At 43.3% G+C, this 18200-nt stretch overlaps 1 protein-coding gene across 7 annotated transcripts in view; it reads right to left on the bottom strand.

Annotated features, from left to right (window-relative positions):
- The window catches only part of LOC114873055 (longitudinals lacking protein-like), a 113881-nt gene that overhangs the window by 14321 nt on the left and 81360 nt on the right, over positions 1-18200 (bottom strand). The window contains exon 7 of one of the 7 annotated variants that reach the window (XM_029181062.2): positions 16015-17372. The exons of the other annotated variants lie outside the window; for them this stretch is intronic. Within the exon in view, the coding sequence (XP_029036895.1) occupies positions 17002-17372 (371 nt within the window). The 3' untranslated portion in view covers positions 16015-17001. Of the gene's footprint in view, positions 1-16014; positions 17373-18200 lie in introns of those variants that run through there. 7 annotated transcript variants of the gene reach the window in all.

Raw genomic sequence — 18200 nt, 5'->3', positions numbered from 1 at the left:
GTTGCCTGTATCTTTCAAATGAAAAAAAAATAAGGTCGAACGCTTACATGCTAATTATTATCATCGATCTTTGGATAAGCAAGAGGTATTCTCTCTCGCTTTTTCTTTAATGGAGTCGAACATTGTTCTGTGTGTACGCACAATTGTGTTTCATTTGGTTACATCGCACGCGCTTACAAGCTGTCTTTGAAAATGAACGGTTTGAAAATAATTGTAAGCATGGACAGCTGGCACGAACGATATTTAGCCTCGCGCGGAGTGTTGGCACAAATTGTTGCAAAGTGTCGATGGAAGCGCGCCAATCGAAAAATGATCTTCATCTTTCCTTTGCAGAAAGTAAACCATGACTTTGGCTGAAACGACTAGCCGGTGAAAGACATTATTTTGGCACGAAATTAACATTTCGCAGATTCTCTCTCTCTCTCACTCTCACTCTCTCTCCTATTAACTAACTAACGCGCGTTCTAATTAAAATCTACATTGGGCTTGTCTTTGGGATTTTCTATCGAGGTCCGAGACTAGGATCGCCAAACGGTTGCGATCATCTTGGCAAATACATTCGATGAAATCTTTCCCCCTAGCACCATAACACCGTTCCCTTCGTATCCCGAATTATATCCACGTTTCCCGATATCAGACCGGTGTAATAAACGTATACCTCTCGCTCTACGAGTTTGTTTTTTTTTTTATCGATCAGTCTTTACGCTTTGTTTCGTTTGAAATGTTCGCATGCAAAAAATTTGCTCGTAAACGGAAGTATTGCGGTTGATTTTTCGTTTCATTGAAATTATCCTGGAAGACGCACGTTGTTGATCCTGTGAAAAGGATTCCTTTGTTCATCACGAAAACACAGAGAAAAAACACGGTTTCGTTTGATTCGTAAACGGTAACGATTCTTCCGATCACGTTTTAGGCACATGGAGTCTTCTTAAAAAATCACATCGAACTGTGTTTGCTATTTGCAGAAAGGCTTGCGAAGAAACGTAAGAGGCCGTGACATTGAAAATACGATTTTTGCTTCCAAGTTTTCACGAAATATCAACGTAGAAGCTGAGAGGGTCGCGCACGATCTTATCATCGCGGTGTACAGCGATCGTGTGGCGATTACAGAGTCGAAGAAGGAAAGCTATTCGTACGATTTTTCATCGATCGGATGATCAATCGATCTCGCACGAGACACAGACGAACAAGGGTAAGTCGAACGAGAGAGAACAAAGTCGGTCGACCACGAGAAGAGATCGGTCGTCCAACCAGAGTCTGGATTTAGCTTAGATTTACAATCGAACGATTCGTAAGAGTTAAGATAAGACGCTTAGAGGTAAGGACGAGCTGAATGCTCGAGAAACTAGACGAAGTGGTTGCAAATGTTTGCCCATCGCGAAACGGTAAGAAGAAACCGTGACAGGGAAGAATTCACGAAGGATAACGCGACAGAGATAGAAGAAGAACCGTGACTGGGAAGATGACGGAAGCGAAAAGTTCGATGAAACTTTGCTAACTCTAAGAGATAAATACGAGAGATTCAACGCCTCTATCGTATCGTCGGATACGCTTCTTCGCTAATTAACGCTTGGCCGGCACGCGGGATCCTCGTCGAATTTCCATTTGACTAGAATCTTGTCTCGGAATAATCCTTCGTCGAGCGTTTGGTCCTTGATCGAGGGATTTTTCTCGAATTCGTTGGGTCTCGAAGGAAGCTCTTTTAACGCGGTTAATTATCGCGAGGATCGATCGTATCGTATCGTATCGGATCGTTCGTATTGTCCTCGATGCTAAAAATAAACACCGGTTACGTTTTACGTATCTTTACAAAATAACGCGTCTCTTTCCCAAGTTTCTTTCGTTCTTTTTTTCTTCTCCAACGATCGCAAAGCGTGTTTTATTCGTAGTTTACTAATTGCTAATATTATCACAGAGATCCCCGTGCGATAAACGTTTGAAATTCGACGGATCCGTCGTTGCCCGGCCAAACCTCGTGGAAAGACATGTTTCTTTTTCCTCCGTACTGCGTACGTCCCCGTAAACTTACTATGCAATATATGTATGTATAATATTTCATATATGTATATATGTATATACAATATATATATAATTTTTTTTTTTTGATTTAAATAGATTCTCTATCTCGACTATTATTCTATGTTAGGTAAAGGCCCGCTTTAGGCCCGTCTGTAAACTAGACGACTCTAATCGAAACGAGAGGAATCGGCGCAAGGTGATCGAATCGATAATCGATCGAATTCGTTCGATCCCTTCGTGGATTCCGAAACTATGCAACTTTGACAAAAATAATGTAACTTTGATCAGGCGCGAACGCGTCGACGACTACGAGGACGAGTAAAGAAAAAGGAGAAACGTTGTCTACGATCACGATTTTCCAATTTTCGTTCGATCGAAATCGTCGATGCGTCCCGCGAAACTCGACGAAACTGTACCATCTGTCTGACTAGAATTTCTGAACGATACTTAAAAGCTACGTTACACTAGAGAGCTAGAATCGAGATACTATTTAGCGTCGGAGATTTTTCGTTGCACCGAGAACTTTTCTGGATTCTTCCGATCGAGAATCGGTTTGCTAAATCCACGGCAGCTCGATCGTCGCGATTATCGAATCGAGAGAAGATCTTCCTGTTCGATGATCGCGGGGATCGAGCGAGCCTATCATCGAATCGATCAACGGACGACGGAATTTCTGTCGCGGAACATCCGTTTCGCGTTCGCGGCGGGTCGCACAGAAATTCTTGCTTTCCCTTACAATTAGTATAAAAATAATTGGGCAATTTGATAATCTGTCAGAAGCAGGAAAACGCTGCTGGAACTCTCGCAGCGTTCTTCACGAACCTCTCTAAAATATTCAACAATGCGTTTTACATTTGTCTCGCCTTTTAAACGCGCTACATTCGTCAAATTGGATCCAACAACAGCTTCGTGCCGCGTCGAACGACGGCTCTCTAATTTCTCTACATCGATAACAACGGCTACGAAACCGTCTCGCGTTCGATCTAGGACTCTATCGTCGAGCACGAAGCAAAATTCTCCTCGAGTCGTACGACGGAAACGTATTGTCACTTGTGTGTGCGGCTGTTTCGACCTACGTCAACCAGGAACACATGTTTTGCTGTTACCGTCTGGCTAATTGCCGGTATTGCAACGAGCGGGCGGGAAAATAAAGGGAACACCTGAAAGATCGAGAAAAAGAAAAAAAAAATCGGGGGGTGGAGGATGAAATATTTGAAAGGAATACCATACGCACAGCGTCTTCTTCCGGGGGTTGGTTCCTTCCCAGGGAACAAAGTGAAAAGCAAGAGTTTGCAAACGCTCGCGACGATCTAAGCTAAGAGAAATTTCTTGGACTTGTTTCTAACCCTACGAAGGGTGCTGGTTCGTTCGGTGAGTTGGTTTCAGGCCCTTTGATTGACAGCGGCGGTGGTCGCGGTGGCTGAAGCGGTGCTGGCCGTCACGGAAGCGGACGCCGAAGACTGTGATGCCACGTGGCGATGGTTGATGTGCGCTTTCAAATTCCTCTCGTACTTGGAGCTGAACGCGCAATGAGGGCAATTGAAGGAGGGCGCCTTTCCGCATTCGTACAGCAGGTGTCTTTTCAGTATGTAAGCGTTCTTGTAGCTTTTACCGCAGCGCGAGCAATTGTGTCGCCGATCTAATCCCGACACCGACACGCTGCTCGATCTGCTACTGTTGTTATTATTGTTGTTGTTGTTGTTGTTGTTGTTGTTGTTATTGTTGTTTCGGCCGCTGTGGCGGGAGGGACAGTGAAGCCTGGCGCGTCTTTGGGGCGTCAAAGGGGCGGGCACGTCGCTCGCGGATTGTCGCGAACCGCGCCTGGTGCCGTCCAAATTCCAGCCGAGGCTCGCGAAGAAACCTGAAAGCAATTGAAACAGAGGTTTCGACGGGACGATTAGTAGCTGATATCTTCTCGATAAGGCGCGGTTCGTTCGTAACACGATTGCTCTTTACAACGGCGCGGGCCATGCGATAAAAAGAAAAACATTCAAGTTCTCAAGCTTAGCAACAACGAGCATGTCAAGAGGGAGGAGGATCAACGAAGGGGTCTCATTCGGACGTTCTACTCGCGGAGAATCTCCTCGCGACGGAGATTCCCGAGGGACCGGTCAATATTTCGGAGATGACTTTGCGGCTATGAGCGATCGTTGATGATACGTTTGCGTGAGATGCTTCCCTTTTTCTTTTCTTTCTTTCTTTTTTTTTTTAAATAAAGGGCTTTGTACACCTTGCTTCCTTCCCGCTGAAACTCGAACAGGATCTTCCTTCGTTCCTCCGAATTTTTCTTCCTGCCTTCCTGCCGGATCTCACGCTCTTTCCAACCGACCTGAAATTCAAGCAACGCGACGATTAGTAATCGCGTCTTCAATAAAAATAACACCTGGTGTTTTCTATTATTTTCCTGGTAAGATCGAGGTCCTTGATGCGTCCATCTTGCTCGAGGGTGGTCTTCTTTCTTGAGAAAATCGGCGTGGTCTTGAACGATCGGAGGCGACGATACCTGCGAAAAACGAAACTGGTTAGTATGCGGAAATAACGCGAGCCATAACCCTTTCATCCTTAATTCGATCGATCCATAATTCACGAGTCGTCGATGGCCCAGCTGAAAGTAGACGAAAAAACAACCGACGAAACAGAAACGGGAAATGGTACGCAGACTGTTTGCCTTTCTAGACTTTATTTTGCTCTAAATCGAATACAAGGCTCTCTACAAATTGACAAAAAAAAAAGAAAAAAGGAGGGAAACAAGCGTTTTGGAATGTTCGAAAAGTCGAAACGATACGTGTACATAAAAAAAAAAAAAAAATGAAAAGAAAGCACAGTGGTGTAAGAAAATAGGAAGCGAACGACCGATCGAACGACGGAATCGCGCACTTTATTTCGATCGATCAATTATCCAATTATCCAAATACTGTCGAGAATCCGGAGAGGAATCGTCGCGTTCCTCCGTTCGACCGATCGTTCTACAAATTTTACAAGCAAGCGACTCTTCTCGCGCGATACAACGATGCCAATGGATTAAAAAAAATAAAATAAAGGAAAAAAAAAATTACGGCGACGCGTAACCGTGTTTCGTCGTGTTGCGTTTGATGATCGCGAACGGTGGAAAAACGCGCGCGATTTTCGTTCCAGCGAGCGGTTATCGAACGCGTCCCTGTACACGCGGGATTGTTTCAACGTGCGTGCGGATTCGTCGCAAGAGAACAAGCAAAAACATTATCTAGAAAGAATATCGTTATCATCGTAGCGTAATCGTTAATAATTATTGCGCTCTAAATAATATTAATATAAAATGGAGACAAAAAGGATGTAATAATAATAATTCATCGTTCGTTGGCAAATACATGGCGACAAAGAAAGTACGATTACAAGTATGTTTTGCGTTCGAGGCGCTGAGGCGGAAGTTATAGTTGCATTAGTTTTTTTTTTTTGTCTTTACGTGCTCTTTGTTCTTCCTCTCGCACACGCGTACAAGCTGTCACATACAGACACACACACACACACACACTCTTTGAATTTCTTTCATATTCTTCGACGATCTTTCGTTATTATTCGGTCGCTCTTTCGCTAACACACACGCATACGCTTCTTTCATTCACTCTCTTTCTCTATACAGTTCAGTAGTGGTGCTTGTACTAATTATAAGAATATCGTACTTAAGCTGGAGCGCGAGATGCTCTTCGAGGGCGGCGATGAGCTTCGTCGTAGGCACTTTATAATACTTCTTTTTTTTTTCTTTTATTCGGAGCATCTCGTAACTCGTTCAACTGGATGGATGTTCGGTGCCCGAGAGGATCGTGGCGCTCGACGGGCATCCCCTGTTTCAGGGGACGGTTCCGCTGCCCCGAAGAGATCTCCCGCTCCGTTTCTTTTTCTATACGCGGCCTCGTGCCGCTCGCGGTAAATTCGCTATTATTTATTACAGATAATTGTACTGTTTTAATGAAACACGAACGAACGAAAGAACTGTAATAAAGGAACACGAGTACCGTTCTACTCGTCGCTAGAACGAAACAAATACAGGGAAGGGGATATAGAAACAGGAAGATAAAGGGTTAAAACGAAGGAAAATTACAAGTAGATATTGAAATAAGGAGAAACGTGTGTCTGGAGTGTAATTAGGAGCTGTATAGTTTTAAATAAACACGCGGGAATCACATTGCGGTTGTCAGGAGTCGAAGAAAAAGGAACAATGTAACGCGTAAGGGATGTGGTGGTGGTGGTCACTATGTATATGGATCGACAACGAAGATGAGTACGTCTTAGCGGATACATTGGCAGTATAAAGGCGAGTGATCGAGATTAAATTCTGCTTCGTTCGGCGTAAATAAATAATTTCTAAAAAAATATCACTGGTCTCAAGATGTTCGCCGAGTGCCATTTTCCTAAGCGGTATATATTTTCGCGTATAATATCTATCGATCAACTCTTCTTCCTATCTTTCTTCGTTTCCTCTTTTATTTTCTTCGTCTTCTTCACGCTTTGTACGAGTCGAATTTCACTGCGGCAGTATTATAAAAGCCTCTATCAAAATGTTTCGTCGTTTCACACCGAAGAAACGAAGAATCGATAGGAAGAGAATCTGCATCGAACCGTAGTAGTTAGCCATCGATTTGTTCTCTGTGCATGACACCCGGCCAATAATACCGTAGAAATTCGTTCACAGCTGGATGCGCCCAGCGCCTCTTATTTTTCTTTTTTTTTCTCCTTCGTCTATCCTAAAATCTAAGTCGTACTTGAAGGCACTTAACACAAGGCTCTCTCGGTTCAGAAGCTACATCATTCTTTCGGTGACACGTTTTGTCTCGTGACTTTATGTGATTTTCTTTTTTCTTTTTCTTTTTTTTTTTTTTTATTTTTCGTACGCTTCGCTTTCGTTACGCCGTTCCTTTTCGTTTCTTTTCCGTTTCCCTTCTCGCACGCTTCGCGCAAAAACCGCTAAGGAAAGTATGTACCTACGATTTGTATATACACCGGGGTTCAGTGGTCGATTCTCGCTGTTTCTATTCTCGCGTCAATCGATTTCCATTTGTCTCGCCAAAAATTTTCCTCGTTCAAAATTTCATTTCGTTTCTCGTCTCTCAGACGCGGGAAATGTTTGGACACGGAACGAGCGACGAACGCGTCGCGGTCGTCGGGAAAATCAATCGCAGTACCTGACTGCGGTTCTGAAATTTCAATTCATAGTACGATTGTTTTCTAGTACGATATACATAGTACGATATTTTTCAAAAAGGAAATCGATACTTTTCTCTTTCACTTTCCCTCCCTCTCCGTTTACTCTTCTCTTCACGGACTTTGCCATTCGCGTTCTATCGGATTAGTTTTTCAAACTCGAGAGCCGAATCAGATTCACGGAGCGTTTCGTTCGATTAGACTCGGAAAACAGCGGGCGATTATAAAGATTGAATCGTCGCGATTCGAAGTAATCCTAAATACAAAGATAAAGATAATTCTCTTTTAGACGAGTGTTAGCGTAACGAGCGTTTTCTGTCACACAGAACGCTGCGCTGTTTCGCGATCTCGTTTTCGCTAACATCTCCTTTCACAACCCGTGTTCCGAGTTGACGCAAGTTTTCGACGTTGCCTGTCTATAAGTATCTTTCTATATAAATTTTCTTTTTTTTTTTTTAGTTTTATCTATTTGCTTAATAGCTAAGGGCCCCGGTACGTCAAAGGGCCGTTGCGATCGTTTGTCTCTCGAGGGCCGCGTGCCTTCTTTCCGTCGTCGAATTTTCCCGCTTTTCATTTCTCTACCGGAAGAGTAACCAAACAACTTTCCTCTGTTCCGTTTACTTGGAAATTTTTCCACGACAGAACGCGATGTTTCGTGCTTCTCTTATCCAGCCACTCTTTCTCGCATACTTTTATCCAAACGATTAACACTCGTACCGTTGTCACTCGTAGCAAAAACAACCGGACTCTTTGAAAAATATAGAGCGTGGCCGAAAACTATTTCTATTTACCAATCGAGACAGATATCTCCAGCCCAAGCGAATACGAAAGTCGAAGCTTTCGATCGATTCGAGACGCGATCATTCGTTGATCCTTCGCCGACCACCCGATGATCATCATTTTTCGCTTTCATACAAGTCTAGCAATTGAAAAAATTAATTTCTCTTTCTCTCTGCCTCTCTCGCACTCGCATACCATGTTTCTCTTTCTCTTTCACTCTCACTTTCGTTTTCCCTTTTGCTCTTTCAATTTACCATCGCCTAATTTATTCTATAAAACGCGAATGCTCTGCAATCGAAACGTTTCTTCTTATTCTTTTATCTTTTTTTTTTTCAATAATTTTTCATATTTTTTTTCCACAAATTCTCGCGTTTACTATACGATATATAATAGAAATATAGAACGTTATAGAAAAAATAAAGCGGTGTGTACTTTCTAAATTCCTGGATGGCATATGTCTGTCACACTTTTTTATTTCGCGAATTGCCCTACGTATCCTACACGCTACTTTATAAATTCCGATCTAATCCTCGCCGGAATCGTGTTTATTTATTTTACCTCCCTTCTTTTATACCACTTTCCCTTTGAAAGTAAATATCGCGAAACAAAGAAAATGATCGGCCTCCTGAGAAACCGCACGAGCCTGATAAAGCTTAAGCCCTAGGGCAAAAAAAACGATTAATTTTTTTAAAAACGATATAACGTAATATCTTTCCTTGGCATTTTTTTTCCTTTTCTTTTTCCGATTTTTTTTTTTTATGCTAATTTTTCCTTTTTTTCATCTCTTAATAATATATAATATATATATATAATCGACGAATACCTTTGCATCGAGGCGCTAAACAATTTCTTAATAAATAGATCTTTCTTTCCTTGCAAACAAAAGAATAATAAATTTTGTAACATCGCGAATCTCCATAAATTTTTTCGATAAAACGTTCAACGCGACCACGTGAAGTTTCTCGCGAGACCTTAAACTATAAATTCACCGTTCAAATATCACACACTATGCGCGCGTTTCCTCCAAAATTATCGCGAGCAACGAAATACGATCGATTCATTAACACCGAACGTAAAAGCCGCCAATTTTGAAACATTGAAAGACTAACAAAATATTTTCAATTTTAACAATTGTAACGTATCGAAAATTGCTACTCCATACGATCGTATTTCGCTCAAATAATTTTCTGCTTTGCCTTATACATATATATATATCCTTTTTTTTGTACACCTTTTAATAATTCATCCCTTCTCCCGACAATTAAAAACATCGTTTCTGCGCCTAATTAGAAATGCCTAACGATAAAAATAATTAAAAAAAAGAAATTATCGACATTACATTTTGCCTCGCCGTCCTCGAGCTGTCATTTAGGTCTCGATATTTTCGCGATAGCATATTTTGCTTTTTTTTTTCTTCGCTTTCGGTTAGAGTTTTTCCCAATCCCAAACCGACACCCAAAATAAAGAATATTCAAAAACAAATTCCTCGTTCGCCTGCCGCGGCGCGATCAGTTTTGTCGCGGCAGCCTTAATAATTGTAAAAATATAATGAAAAAAACCTAATTAAAAAAACAAAAAAAGAAAAGAAAACATAAGTAAACGATTATTAATAAGCCCAATTATAATGCGCATGATTCGAGTTAAACATGATTAAAAGCCACGACAATTAGTACAAAAAACGAATTCGTAAAAAAGCTACCATTTTATCCTCTTTTTTTTTTTAAACGACGATTCCCTCGTGTACTCGCGCGTATTATGTATGCGTGTGTATATATATTTTTATCTATACACTTATATGTATATGTATATCTATACATGTAATGTTTTCGTTTTTCTTATCCCAAAAATTCTATATTTTTTCTCCTGCTCTTTTTAGCCACGATCTTTTTATGCATTTGTACGACTATACGCTTTTTCTTTCGTTTGAAAAGAATTTGAAACCGAATCTAGCGATATCCAGCGTTCCTTCTATCGTTTCCCTCTTCGTATTTCCCCGCGTTTCAGCTACGATCAACGCTAATTTCAGCCGCGATAAAAGTGTTATGCCAGCGTGTATCGGTGTATCTATAATAATCTTTAGATTCTCGTGTTCTTTCTCTTCCTAAACGTTTCAAAGGCACATGTAACAAGAACGAATTTACCGTATGCTGTCTTCGTATGCGAAATAATCCTCGCAAGATCGATCAAAAAGAGGCTGGAGAAGCATCGAATCTTTTTTAACGAAAATCGAGCGAGAGAAAAACACTCGAAGAAAATAGAGAAAAAGATAGGGAAAACGAGGATGAAAAAAGGATCGAATCTTTATCCTTCAACGCGTACCGATTTATACGGAGGTGAAATCTTGCCTAACGATCACGCGACAGTTTTTAATTTCTCAAAGATAAATGCGTCAACTATTCTTCTCCATTAATTATGTAAATTTGTGTGCTTTCAAAAATGGATCGATCGCGAGGAAAAGAAGAAGGTTCGGCTCCTTCCCTCTCGAGAGTGATCTTCGAAAGAGTTGGCACAGCTATGCGAACGAAACACGAAAACAACAAGTTTCTTTTCAAACTCTTTCCGATATCAATTTGCGAGCGATTGGAAGCTTCCTGTCACCCCTCTCTCTCTCTCTCTCTTCCTCTCTATTTCCGCCCACACCAAACGACCTATTTATCGTTCTCTATCACGACTGTTATCACGTACCCTCCGCGATCTCCTTCCACCGTTTCTCTCGAAATTTCCCTTTCACGCAATTACACGCGCTCTTTCTTTCGCACTTTCTCGCTCTCTCGTTATTTCACACGCCTCTAGCTCACAGCAGTTCGGTTCTCTCTTCCTAATCGTCTGAATTATTCGTCCGGCTCGGCCGACCACAGATTCTCGCACGGCGAACGCTAAGGCGTCCCATTCCGTCTTCTTACATACAAGAAAAAAGAAAGAAAAAAAAAAGAAGAAAGGAGTCATTAAAACCTACGACCTAGCTAATATTATTTCTTACGTGCCTAATAATCTAGTAATCTCCGTCGATGACGGCGGTCGGTTGTTGGCCCGTCGTCGCAAGGAAACTGCCCGTTCAACCCCCGTTCAAAATTCCACCCCGTATTTCCACCTCGGCACAGTTTCCCCCGACTAATATTGTTTCGCGAACGTTTGAAACCAGCTCCGTTCTCGCTCGTTCGTCGACCGCCGCCACGCATCAAGGCCTCGTGAGGCAGTAATATTATCGATTAACATTACTCAGTAACTATATGTATCAAGTCGATCCATAAACGTGTTCAGCGTTAACACTATCTCTCTTATCCGTCTCCCGATCGTCCCCCAATCCCTGATACCTCTCTATTTAATACGTGGATTCTTATCGAGTCTATCCCATTCAAACTGCATCGTCCGGCCTCGTTCTCCAACCAGTCTCCCCCCAACCCCATCGCTCTCACCCACCCTTAGGCACCCGCTATACCGATCTCCGTGTCTCGTCTCTCACTATCATCGATCATTAGTAGCCATTTGTTCGCTTAGCATGCGATATATCCGTATATAACGCGTCGACGGACGAGTTCTCGATCGGCCTGGCAGAAAGGAAAATGAAGGCAATCGGAGGAGGGAAATCAGCGTCGCGTCGTCGAAAATGCTGGTTTCCCTGGTCGGAAAGAATATATACGTACGCGGATGGCTAGTTATTGCACTCGTACGGAGAGGAATTGATCCTGGCCTGCTTCGCTTCGACCGATGTTTCTCTCCGTTTCAAGTTTTCTCTCGACTCGCGTTTTCAACGAAGAGACCGAGAGTTTCGCGGGGTTGTTTGCTGATTTTTTCATTCGCGCAGCTTCTATTTACATGGATGCAAGTGCGTCCTGCGTTCTGTTGCAGATCGACTGGTTAACGGTGGTCGATCGAGAACCCGGCCGCGGAATAACGCGGAGCGAGGAGCACGCTCGTCAGTGAGGAAACGAAATTAAATCTATCGCTTCGTTCGCGTCAGACGTTGCGCACATACTTACAGTGTACAAATATGAATTACGAGTATAGTTTAGTTTAGGTTAGCTTGTCTCATAAATATTGTCTACAGTATGGAAAGTCGGGCAGCCGTGGCGCGCGTATTTGGCGTAGGAATACGGGACCGGATGCCAGGTACTTGCCGAGCACGCGCGTCGTCTTAATCGTCAAGTCGGATACGGATGAACTAGTTTAGTCGAGGAACATCCGCGTTTACGGTACGTTCTCTGCGATCACAGCGCGACCAGGAATTAACGACGGAGCGTTTTGCGGGGGAGGAAAAAAATAGGCTCGAATCGCGTGGAGGTCCGTGTCGCAGAGAGGACCGCGCGGAAAAAGCGGTTCACGGTACGGTGGAAGAACGTTGTCGTAGAAAAGGTGAAAAGCTTAAGAGAAAAACGAAAAAAAAAAATAAAAAGGAAAAAGAGAAACGCGGTTAAGTCATCGTGCTCGGCGCAAGTTTCTCGCGGTTCGTTGCATCGGACTGGTCGACGTGCTTCTTGTGTCGCCGGCAGTGAACAAAAGTATCGCGAGGGATCTTAAACTCGAGGATCGCTTAATTAAAGAACGAAAAAAAAAAAAAAAAAAGCATTAATCATACGCGTTATATAATATAAATATATGTATATACTTAAATGCATCGTATAGGAATCTACTGGTTCGTGTATCTGGCAGTCTGACGATCACAATGCTATAGGAATACCTCGTGGTATTTAAAATATCCGTATCATTAATTGTACGTACGAGTATGTATGTATGCGTGAATATACGTGTATGGGGTATGTACGTATACATATATAGTGGAGGTGTGTTCGTTAGAGTTTCAAACGAATGGTAGGAAGCATTAGAGATAAGCAAAAGACTTGGCGACGCCGATCGACGTCGATCGGCGTCGGTGCTTAATACTGTGTACCCTCTCTGGTTCGTTGCTTTAGCAGCGAAAAAAAGAAAAAAAGGAATATATCAAAATGGCTGCCTTTCTCGAAAGAGGAAAAGGCCGAACGGATTGCGGTTTGAGTACTGAATCTCTCGGTTCTTACGTGTACATTCGAGTTTGGTGCGTGCAAATGTGTGTCTAAAATTGCGACGAGAAGCACGCGAACCGGATCGAGCAACATTCCCCGCCTACGATATCATACACGAGTAATTGTTTGTCAGTCAGCGTTCAAGTGAATTTTTTTGGAAAATTCATTTCCATCGCACGATTTTTGTGTCCCCGGTGAGCCACACGCGCACGGCTGAGCCCTTTTAAAAATATGGAACCAGTGTGACCAGAATGGTTGCTATGGAAGAGCTCCGGTTTACCGGACGGTCTTGATCCGACTCGGGGCGAGCCGTTCTAACACGGACGACTCTATCTGAGTATACGTACTATAATAATGATAATAATATTAATAATAATATAGTAATAGTAATAGTATTAATAATAGGTGTGTTCGGTTCGGGCCTCTTTCGTGGTTCGTTTGAAATCGCATCATCTGCTTACTATCTTCTAGGAATCGTCGAACACATTGGAAATGTTTGTCGCGCGATCGTCCGATCGAGGATTCTATCCCTCTCGCAGCTACGCGAACACGCGTGTATCTTCTCGTTGTCAGTTTTAAGAAAGTTTACACGCGTGCTAATACGCCACGATCGTAATAGAAATCCAAGATTGATGGCCGATCGTTTGTAAGAGGAACGTTATCGTGATTTGGCTACGAATACATCGCCCCGAGCGGGAATTTGACGCGTTCTCTCGTTTATACGCGGTATATCTCGTTGCGCAAAAATAATAATAATAATTAATAATAATAATAAACCTTAAAAAACGTTAAAAAAAATAGAATCCAAAATCGAGATAAGGAGGATTGGCAATTGCCCGGTTCGGTGGCTGCCGCGGCAGCCCAGCCAGCCGCGTCTCGTCTTCCCATCTCACCATCCCCGATCGCTTTCTTTTCCATTGTCATCCTCGCTGTTATTAGCCTCGTTCTCGTATTCCCTTCGCGTCGCTCGTCTTCTTCGATATCCCAGCGCAAGCTCAGCCCCGTCGATCGAGCGCGAAAGTCCTCGTCCCGGCTAGTTTCCTCTTCCTGTTCCTGCTGGTCGCGGCTTTCCGTTGGTTCGCGCACCGCGCGACCACCCCTTTCGCGCCCGGACGACCACGTCGACGTCGACGCCGACGATCCTCGCTTCGTACACCGTAACCCGTCCCTCCCGAAACACCACCCCCCCATCCCGTACCGGCCCGGTTAGACGAGCTCCTGTTTGTAGATCTTCTCTTTGTGCATCCGTTCCATGTGTCGCGCGATGTGCATCTTCTGCTTCGCCCTGTAAACGCAATGAGGGCACTGGAACTGTGGCTCTTTGCCGCACTCCCACTTTTGATGATTCCTCAGGCTGCTCTTGAGCTTGTAGACCCTACCGCATGCTGGACAGTTGAAGCCTTCCGGGTTCGATGAGCCGGAACCGAGGCCTTTGCCCAATCCACCGCCGGACCGCCACATGATCGAGGGTACGCTCCATCGCTGCCAAGCGGCTGCCCACTTTAGACCGGTGATGCTCAAGTCCTCGGCTGGAACACAGGAATCGCGGCTTTATTAGTAAAGTTAGTCAAACGCCGGACCGGCTAAGAATCGGTATCGGTCAATTAAATCCTGCCACGTGATTCTCTCTCTCTCTCTCTCTTTCTTTCTTTCTTTCGCCTGTTCGCTCGTATATTTGTTCGTACGTCTTGCGCCCGGAGATACGGATCCGAGACGGGAACCGATCCCCCAACCTCTCTATCCTTCTCGTTTCTCAAATAATCGCAACGGCGAACCTGGTCGTGTTTAATAAACGCACCGTGCAAACAGCTAGAGCGAGAAACAACTCGACGCGTGTCGCGTTTCCGGTCAGGCTGTGAACGCCCGCCGAATCATCCCCTGGGAAAGATAGCTTCGATCGACGTCGATAGCGATACCGAATTTTAATTTTTCGTTATTGTGAATTTGTTTCATTTCAGCGCGAGATGAATTTATCGAATGTATCGCTGTCGGAAGAAGAAGCTACCTTTCGCGGGTGTTTTCCTGAAAAAGTGATCGCGTTTCGCTCGAAAGCGTCGAGAACGAATCGTCGTCGATGTTTCCCGGTCCAGCGATGCCTTTCGAGAGCGATTCGTTCTCGAGCTCGACGTCCACGCGATCGAAATGCGTAGGATTATTCCTTTTTTAAGAGAGAATAGAGTAATGCACGTTCGTCGCCCTACTTTCGAGCCCCAAGCAACTAGCTATGAATTTCGCATACGAAGAAGGAGGAGCGATATCTGTGCGCCTCGAAAGAAACAGAACGTGCAGTATATATATATATTTTTTTTTTCTTCGAATGATGATCGTTGAACGCGATCGAACGCGGTTCGACCGGTCTGTTCCCTTCGCGGCGCAAGCGATAAAAGTCGTGTTTCTATGTACAAGTTTCGAGAAGAGTTAGTGCGCATGCTACTCCCCTAAAGTCGACGAGAAGAAAGAGAAATCAACAATTCAAGAGGAAGGATACAATTGCGAGCAACGCAATCGAACTGACGATCAAGGATCGCGACGATGCGTTCGATCGTTCGTCGAATCGCCGCCTCGGATTCGAACGAAACGCGAACAACGCGTCGACGCGATCCTCCGTTTCCGTAATAATGTACAATGTTTCTGTGTCGAAGATGGAGATGACAGAGGTAGAGAATAGATTAAAGATAGATTGATGGAAGGAGAGAGTGAGAGAAATAGAGAAAGATTGAAAGAAAGAAAGGCAAAATGCGGAAAAAGAAAGTATACTCTCGCAAAATCGACGAGAAATATTGTTTTCGCTGGTAACAAAAAAGAAAAAAAAAAAAAATTTTTTTTTTTTTGTATATCGTTAATGAGTCGGTACGTAAAAATCGTTGTTTCGTCAACTGGGTTGAAACAAATTCGAACGATTAACCGCTAAATGTAAAGAAAGGTTCTGTTGCGACGTCCAATTTTGAGTACAGCGAAGAAAAAAAAAAAAATAATAGATTAATGTAAAATTAACGCGCATAATGACAAGGTGGATGTTTGGGTGTCGTTCTGGTACTTTTCGTCTGCTGACACATTTATTTAATCAAACGTACGAAATACGTAAGAACTCGCATATATAACGTTAATACTAATCGCAAAGGTCGCTGCCAATCTGCTTGCCGCGTTTAAACATGGTCAGTCTTAAACGAAAGTTCGCTCACGAACCTCTGTACGCATCTCTCTCTATGTTTTATAGAAAATAGTCTTATACTCGTACCGTCTCTAATGACTCTCTATTTCGTGTATTTTCCTCTTAGTCGTTACTTTCAGACAGATCGCACTTATTGTCCTAAATCTTTTGACCGATTACACTTGCGCGCATCGATAAGGCACTGGAGCGAGTACGCGACACGATAACGAAAACTCTATCCTTCTTAGAAAAAACTACTATTCGAGTATTATAAACAAAAAACAAAATAGAAAAAAATAAAAAAACTTGATTAAAAAGAAAGAAGAAAATATAGAAAAAAAAAACTCGCAGCTTATTAATGAACTAATTAAAAAAGAAAAAATGAAAATAAACTCGTTATAACTATAAATTCGATACACAATAATAAATATCAGTCGGTGTGTTCTCAAATTCGAAACACAAGACTTACACGATTAAGATTACCCGATGCACACGTCAAGAAACGAAGCTCGTTTTACGCAAAAATCTGAAACGTTCGCCTTCCATGATTCATATAAGTATGTACAAGCAAGGAAAAAAAAAACATAAAAAAATAAACGCGTATTGTATATGATTATAGCATCGAAGAGAAAAAAAATCGATTCGTTTTCAATAATGCGGTTCTCGAAGAACGATTTCGTTGGCTTCCATTTGCAGCAGCGCTCCTCGGTATCGTCGTGGTAGAAATTCGAAAAATATCTATTTTATACTCGGAATGATCGTACGCAACGAGCACCGCGTTAAAAACAACGAGTCGAAGGGTAGGAAAGTTTGGATAGTCCGGTTAATTCGTTCGTTTTTAATTGACGAGGGGACGAGAGCATATTTTGCCGTTCAGTCGATTTCGAGTTTCGGCGTGTAAGCGAGCAAGTAGGCCTCCATGTCTCCGATCTTATCAATGTGTAGCCGACGGATGTGCCTTAACCAGTGGGCCTTTCGTTTACATCGTTGGGGACAAAACGGGCACTGAAACTGAGGCTCCTTGCCGCACTCCCAGTGAACGTGCCGTTGCAACGAGTCCTTCCTCATGTACGATCTTCCGCAGGTGCTGCAGCCGAACTGTCCCGGTGGTTTCTTGCCGACGTAGTTGCAGGCCTTCGGTATCTTCAGCTCGGCGAACGGCAAACCCTGATCCTGCATCTTCCAAGCCTGTACCGGCAAATCAGCGCTCTCCTCCATCACCCACTTCTTCTCCCACGATTTATCTGCAATCCGGAAAAAACAACAGCTTTAGGCCTGTCCCGTGTCTCGCGACGTTTCTCTGCAACACCGTAACCGAGCACACACTTGGTACACATACTCTGTTCGAAGCGATCGCTTTCGATCGACCCGATATCGTATTAAAACAATTTTCTAAAAAAGAACAAAATAGAGAAAGGAAAAAAAAAAATCAAAGAAAGATTCTTACGTGCTAATGGGGAATCACGGTTGAATAGATTACGCGTGCATGGAAGAAGAAAGTATACAACGTTCGTAACGATTCCACACTTTTCACGTTTTTCTCGTCTACCCCCGGGACGGGGGCTGTTAGTCTTCCAAATTCACACAGATTCGATGCGACGCGTCTATTTCTGACGAATCGGTTGAACGTACCTGTCTGCTGAGCTGGAGAATTCGATTCTCCTCGAAGTTTACCTATAAATGCGTGCAATGAAATCGTGAATAAAAAAATGATCGTATCGGGTGAATAAATACAAGGCTTTTTTCTCGAAGTATATCATCGCTCTTCAAGTTTTACAATCGTTTCATTCGCGTCTGGTAGGTTTCGATCGGAGACCGCATTTCTCGCGATCGTCTACGTTCAACACGAAACTGATCAGTTTCTTCTGACTCGCTTCCGGATGCTGGGAGGCAAGATGCCTCAGGACGTTTCCTTTCTGATGGGAACGGTAATCGCAGAACGCGCAACGAAATTTCTTGTCCATCCCGCACGTGCTTCGGTGATTCCAGCATGATTTCGAGGACTTAAAATATTTGAAGCATTTCGGACACTGGTACGGCGTTACTCGGACCATCGCGTATTCCCAGCGACC

The sequence above is a fragment of the Osmia bicornis genome, chromosome 7 (genome assembly GCF_907164935.1).
Source record: "Osmia bicornis bicornis chromosome 7, iOsmBic2.1, whole genome shotgun sequence".
Classification (NCBI taxonomy): Eukaryota; Metazoa; Arthropoda; class Insecta; order Hymenoptera; family Megachilidae; genus Osmia; species Osmia bicornis.
This window is presented reverse-complemented; position numbering and strand designations above follow the sequence as displayed.